The sequence below is a fragment of the Aspergillus undulatus genome (genome assembly GCF_047715775.1).
Source record: "Aspergillus undulatus strain CBS 261.88 unplaced genomic scaffold BDV17scaffold_4, whole genome shotgun sequence".
In the NCBI taxonomy this organism is placed as follows: domain Eukaryota; kingdom Fungi; phylum Ascomycota; class Eurotiomycetes; order Eurotiales; family Aspergillaceae; genus Aspergillus; species Aspergillus undulatus.
This window is the reverse complement of record NW_027396608.1, coordinates 585,659-593,067: the sequence shown is the minus strand read 5'-3', so window position 1 is coordinate 593,067 and position 7,409 is coordinate 585,659. Positions and strand designations below refer to the sequence as shown.

The 7,409-nt window shown below is 47.9% G+C and overlaps 1 protein-coding gene across 1 annotated transcript; it reads left to right on the top strand.

The window, feature by feature from the left end:
* Nucleotides 1–2,843: 2,843 nt before the first annotated feature.
* Nucleotides 2,844–3,906, top strand: BDV17DRAFT_252900 (esterase/lipase family protein; the record flags this gene model as incomplete). The annotated part of the gene is made up of 4 exons (XM_073756600.1): nt 2,844–2,876; nt 2,952–3,016; nt 3,088–3,660; nt 3,729–3,906. Coding segments are annotated over exons 1-3 (571 nt in total), but the record flags the coding sequence as incomplete, so codon positions are not given.
* Between the last annotated feature and the right edge of the window lie 3,503 nt (nt 3,907–7,409).

Sequence of the window (7,409 nt, the reverse complement as noted above, 5' to 3'; positions counted from 1 at the left end):
ATGAAAGAAGTTCTCGATCGAGGCAATCGGAGAAGGGGTTCGTCGGCGAGCATTGACTGTCAACACCAAATGTTCCCCTCCGCCCCCACAGCAACCGCTGCCCGGCATTCTTTGGGTTGCGGTTCTGCTCCCGACCTCCATTTCCAATGTCTGCCATGGGTCGAATTATACTCTTTGTTCTTAGACGCAACATCCCCTTATAGTTCATCGGCATTGATGAAGAAATTTTGGACAACCCGACAACGGTTGCCTGCATGCACTGCATCCCAGTGACCATCTCCCAAGCGCTCACTTACGGAGGACAGCGTGCGATATCTAAAGATGCGCGTATTTTGGCAGTCTACAAACACACTCCCTAGATTTCCAAGAGTTTCAGCCGCCCTTTTCAAGATATTCAAGCCCAGCCAGGGACTCTCGTCATCGTTTGGCTCTAGTATATAATGGACTCATAAATTAGCTGACAGCTCTATTACTGTGCGAACGCTCAGTCGTATTGTCGGCATTGTATCCCTACCCGAAGCAAACTGGTCATCGCATCTTCGTACTCCGTAGTCTGCGGTGACGGCGAATTACTATATTCGGTATAGCGTTCCTATTCGGGAAAAGACTACACGTGCCGCTTGGCATCGCGGTGCGTGGGCTGTATAGCTTCCTTGTTTCCTTTGATGTTGCGGCCGTTTCGGTCGCCATCTCAACCCTCTTCCCCTTATTCTGGCTTAGATTTAGTGAGGTATCTTGCTACTGGACCGGTTATCTCAAATACTGCACATCAGCACCCCTTTTCCCCACCTGGTGACTTGTTTTTGGAAGATCATATTGGAGATTCGCGAGAACTGAGTTTTTAAGATTATTCAAATTGTTGGTTACTCTAGATATTGACTAGATTATCTGTCTTCTATATAGGGTGCTCATGCGACTTATTTATATATCCCTTTCCCAGATGAATTGTTTTGATATTGGCAGGGACTTGGAGTGATTATGATAAACTATCAAGCAGCTTTGAAGAGAATGTTTGTTAAGACCGCAAACAGTATTGCTACTGAATTCTAATCTGCTGGATGCAGCTGCATTGTAATATCACAGTTTTGAGGCTTTTATTGTTCACCAAGAGTGGGTTAATACCTGTGCATCACTCCACCATCCTCAGGCTTTTACCTGCACCGGTGGACTGTTTTAGGGACACTTTTCAATCACATGTTTTGCAAAATATTGGATATTAGATTTTTTCCCCCTCTTTTGAGGCTCGTGATAAGCTCTGCAGCTGATAGCTCATAACAATGTCAACCAACGAATTGCCAGTTCTGAACATAACCGCGGTATTGTGAGTTAATCTGCGAGGAAGACAAGGTATAGTGGCTATGGCTTGCATAATCTTTGCTATATTTTCGGAATGACTGCAAAAGAGCCGGCGTGGATCGTCTATTCTTTTATGGAAGCGTCCTGGGCTGTCAAGCCACGCGCGTGAAGCTTTTATTCTCATGGATGTTTGGTTGAGTAACTATAGAAGCCAAGGGGTCGCAAAATATATAAGGAGAGCAATGGCGCTGCACCTCAGTAGCGGCGAGTCCAGCGGAAATACAGCAGAGAAACAATGTGCCGGGCTAATCATGTTAGATGACACGATGTTAGGTTAATCTGGGACTACGGTCATGTCAAATATCACGTTCAAGCAAAGCGGGTGCTTTAATACAAGATGCTGGACGATATAAAAGATGTGATGAATATTAGGTATTCAGAAGGATTGTCATTACCACCTGCATTTAGACGTTCTACTTGATATCGTTATCTTCAGAATCAAAGCCAGTTTACTGATCAAGCTACCTCAACTGCATCCCTACTTTTGTTAACAAATCTGTAAAAGCCTTGCCCATTATTCGCAGAATAAGGTCTAAGCAAGGATGCTAAACTAACCCTAAGACTGAATATGATAGTAATGAGTATCCTTATATAATTTCCTTTTGTGTACCCTCCTGTATATTATCCGATATGGCCGTCCGCATGTGATGAATGATAATGGTTTTCTTGGTTTTCTGTGGCCCTTCCTCCGATCCCCAAGGGTGCAATATAACTGGGAGTAACAGCCGGAATGGCTTGCTGCCTGGCTGGGTTCGTAGATGCTGATGATTTGAGGGCCATGGCTCCGCATTCTATAGTATTTCTGGGTCCTGGACCGCAAGCTTGGTTAGATTGTAATCCTTAGCCCGACAACTTGATGAGGCTGCATCTAGGCAGAATTAACACCATTATAAACACTGAGCAGTTACGTAGCCTCACGTATTCCCACTCACAGTTCCCAAGTAAAAGATATACAGCTAAGGAACCCAACGGTTCAGGATAGAGAGTACCCCAGGCTCAGCAAACAGTGGACCACAATCCAATATTCCTATTGCTCTCACCATTCAATGAACAAAAACATCGCAATTGGTCCGAGCAACACCTATCACTGTCTATCGCAATCGAAAGGGAGTGAGTCATGAGTCTTCTCGGGTCATGCGGCGAGTGATACCTCGCTGTCCACGTAGCCGTTGGGCCACAAATCCGTTGTCTCAGTCCTTGTTAGGCTCTGCATCAGTATATACACAGTTACGTCTCTCACCGCTTGAAGTTGCCATGGGATAGAATTGAAACCCAGTTGCTGTCAAGTTTTAGCCTGGAAGGAAAATCTCGATGAGGCTGATATGGTAGGCATGGCTACCTGATAGAGAAGGATGCCCAATTACCTAGGACTATCGAGCGCTCCTTGGATTTGGATGTACTAATATATCTTCCCGCCTCCGGATTGCTCAGGAACTGTTCTTAAATTCTTGTCGAATAAGGGAATTGGCCATTCTACCTTTACAGCTCCTACGTCCATTCCAACAATGTCCGGTGACTCAGTACGTACATTAACCCAGTTTGCTTACCGGTGTTCCCATAAATTGACTGTGTACACCGCGGCCTGACTTCGATAGCCCGCTACGGAGGGCCTATTCCAGGTGTATCCCCCTCAACAGAACAGAGAAGATTTTGATCTTGAGTGCGTCCTCCCCCCCAACCCTCCGAGGCTCGTTAGAATTCGACCCGCTAACTGCTCTTTGACCGGTACAGCGTCGTGTTTGTCCACGGACTAGGAGAGGACTCGGTCTCAACTTGGACTGAAAATACTACATACTGGCCGAGAGACCTGCTACCAACATCCAAATTATACGAGAACGCGCGCATGCTCACTTTCGGATATAATACAGAGGGGTTCCTCAGCGCCAATGGCGGCTATCACAACGTTCGCACGTTCACTTGTGCCGAAGCCCTCGTGACCGACCTTGCTGATAACCGGAAAGCGGACCCATACCGTCCGCTTATTTTTGTTGGGCACTCGCTGGGCGGAATTATCATCAAATCGGCTATTAAGTATGCGTTTGTCCAGCCTGACATATACGGGAGTATTGTGGAGTCTACGAAAGCGATCGTATTCTTCAGTACCCCGCATCAGGGAGCGGACGCGGGGGCCTGGAATGCAATTTTCGCTAGTTTTCAACAGGCAGATATTCACGATACCCTCGTAGTCCAGGAGCTTACGCTGTGGTCGAGCATGTTGTTGAGCTGACGACAGGGTTTGCTGGAATTGCACGCAATATCCAGATTACGACCTTTTTCGAGACTATTGCGACAAACGGAGTTGTGGTATGTGTGTTCCTCAGCTGCTCTAATATGATTACCTCGTTTTTGTCCTCTGACCAGTCTCCCGGCAGATTGTCAACGAAGGCAGTGCAAGGATGGGGCAGCAGGGCGAGCGATCGCGGAGTCTCACTGCAGACCATCTAGGAATCTGCAAGTTCACTGCGACCGACCGGAAGTGGAATGCTGTGCGTAATCGATTTATTGCAATTGCCCAGGATATTAGGCAGCTTGCGCAAGCAGAAACACTTCCTGCCGTTCCGAACGACAGGCTCAGGGGCAGTGGTGATTTGGAAAGTCGGTGGAATAGATTTCGTGAGCCCAGCTGACAATGGATTTGCTTTCTTAAGATTACTACTTCATATCTCGATAGGTCGTACTTCTTGCCAATTTTCCTCCGTCTAATAACACCCTTGTACTGTCGGTGAAAGGCATAAAGGTAAAGGCAAGGTTGGCGAGATTAAGGATGCGGCTCGCGCGTTTACTAGAAAAGAGCGGGCAAAATCATGAACGGTGGACTTGACTTAGTCACTGCATATTCGTGAAGTTTTATTCTCGCCTGTATCCAGGCTGGAGCACATCATGGCGGCTTTTAATTGGGAGGTGCTAGGGCAAGTCCTTCCGAGTTAAGCTGGGTATATTGAATCACAATCTGCGGTTTGCGAGACCGGATCCCACGGGACGGACAGGACCCTGGATGGCCGACTCTTCACTGCATAAGGTGGGTTGAGATAAATGTGCGCGACAAGAGCGCAAGAGATCTCGCTGCCAAATCATGATGGACGACGCATCAATGGAATTGGGGTGGCTGCAGCTCGATCGAGAGGAGTTTGATTGCTTCGTTTCGCCTTGATGACGAGGCCCAGAATTTTAGTCAGGTAACCGGATGCATGCCAAACCCAAGTGCATGAATGTATTGGTCGGGCGATCTCCGAAGTCAAACAATGGCTTCAATGGCGAACCAGGTCCCAAAAAAAGTAGTTCTCGTCTCGAGGCTCGGAGTCAGCCTGTCTACCCGGTCAACTATAGGACTGTTCCCTGGGGACAGGGAGTATGGCTGTTGAAGGAACCTGACCCCTGCTCAGTGCAGCTTACCGCAAACATTCTTGCGTGTACAGGTTCGCTCGAGAGCGAATGAGAGCCTCATAGCGGAGCTTAGAAACAGTTTTTGCATAATCACAGGAACCAGTTATGCAATATATGAGCCCATGAATCCCTATGCCAGCTCGCGGTTGTTCTCTACTGTGCGAATTTACTCGTATAGGTGATCTTCTCTTTTACTATCCTATGGTTTTCTCGTTTGAGCCATAGATGTTAAATTGCCAACGGAGGTGGTAAACAAAATATTGAGCTGAACCCGGAAACAAAGGTAGAAAGATGGAGAATGACAGGAAACCGCGCCCTGCTGACAGCCCGAATATGACGGTACAGACACAGATCCCACGCATAACCGCACACGTATCGAGCCGCCGCAACAAAAGGCCGATGCAAATGGTATGCAGTCTGTGGTTAACATTAACTCTACGATTGACGAGGATAATTCACACCCTATCTGGGAAGCTATCGCAAATAATGAAGAGAGGCTCGCACCAGCAAACCGGGAGTCGGGTTTGGTATGGCACAGTGGTGATAACCAAAACACCGTTAATGCAGTGGTGAGAACAGCATGCACCCGATTATATTCACCTCTAATACAGTCAATCAGGCGGATGACAATGAAGGGATTTACACATACCACCCAGAAAAGGTTCTGGAAGATGAGCCCGAGCCAATTGAGTAAGAATGATTATAGCCAAGCCGTCCCATGAACTATATCAATAGCGAACCCAGCCATGCTAACACATTCTATAGCATCGTAGCGGTTCACGGGCTTGGTGGACACCGACACAATACATGGAAACATTCGGATGGCCATCACTGGCTAAGCGATCCTCCGCCCGACGGCCCTGATTGGGGTACGAATACGCGAATTATGACATTCGGATATCGTGCGGGGACAAGCAAGAATCTGTCCGAGAGAATCTTCACAGTGGCAGAGGCTCTGCTCAATGACTTGTCGGATCGGAGAATATACAAAAATGTAGGTGTAGCAACGAACATTCGACTAGTGCTAAACCCAATTGACAAGGAGATTGACAGGAGAAGGATCGGGGTATTATCTTCATCGGACATTCCCTTGGAGGAATTATCATCAAGGCTGTAAGTCGTTTTAGAACCCCGCTTTTGGCTTTTTCTCACAATGCGCTAGTAGATAAGATGGCTGATTTTATGTCTGTGGACTGTATAGGCTCTGATCCACGCATATATTTACCGGACCCAATTCCTGATAATATTCGAGTCTACCAAGGCGATTGTCTTTTTTGCCACTCCACATCAGGGCTCGAGCCGTGAGAAGTGGCTAAAGTACTCGCAGACATTAGAAAATGCGGTGGACCATGATTCTCAGCTGCTCCAAGGGCTCGAGACATGGTCGTCTGAATTGGTGGAGAGGATGCAATGGTTCGGCCAAATTGCTCCAGAATTTGACATCACTACATTCTTTGAGACGGTCATGCCCGGGTCCGTCAACGAAGGGTCTGCGCGGATCGGCCTGCGCAAGGAGCGAGTCGTCGGGCTTACTGCGACTCACAAAGAGATATGACAATTGAGCCCGCAGTATCGCCCAAATCACGAGCGTGTTTCAAAAAGGCTGGAGACAATTATTCAGGATATCAGAGGAAGGTCAAAACATCCTAGTCCACAGGAGCTAAAGGATTGCATGGTGTCCTCACCTAGTCACGACGAATTCCCTTCAAGACGACTAGGCAGCGATGCGCGCATCACAGAAGCGACGAGCAACTGGCTCGCGGACCACAGCGACTTTATTGATTGGAAGTCAAAAGACACTGGCGGATCAAGAATCCTCCTCGTAACCGGAAAGCTCGGATATACAAGCAATCTTGCAGAGCACATAGCAAATAACCTTCAAGACAACGCGGTAATCTTGCCTGGGCGAACTCTAAGCGGGGATCGGACTGAGGCCCGGGTCATAGGGAACTTGCTCTATGCGGCCCTTGTCAAGAGCTATAAAACTTCAGTCATCGGCGGGCCGCCATCAGTTGCCCAACGGCTTGGTTTAATCGACATGTACCACGAATTGAAAAGAGGCAACAATGGCTTCTTGAACTGGCCCCTACAGGACCTTCGAAACAGGTTGGCATCCCTCCTTTGGATCCCATCTACCGACCCCGTCTATCTCATAGTGGATGGTCTGGACGAGGCAAAACAGGACCGTGTAGGTGTGGTAATTCATCTTCTTGTGGACGCGGTCGACGCCATACATAACTTCAAATTCCACATACTTGTCACAAGCCGCACTGAGAAGCTCCGGTCCTGCTTCCCTAGTTCTATTCGCCACCTTTCGTTGGATGATGTTGATAATAATGGACAGAGGATATTTCGGTGGTTGCGATATGCAAAGGAACCTCTCACACTAGCTCAACTCAGAGCCATTAGTACAGTGGGCTTAGAAGAACACTCTTCCCCACCTTCATGGTTCGAAATGTGGGTGCACCGGGCTACTCATTGGCTAATAGATACTGGAGGCGGCGACTGCCGACTTATATCCTACGAACCGACAATGAAATACTTGGTGGAGAAAATCAAAAGCTGGTCGGGCCAGCTTGGAGCTGAGCCGTCTTCTCACTCGCAGATTGCCCGGGACTGTCTCAAGTACCTTGTCAAATCGGAGCTGGATCAAAATTGCCAAGGTGAAG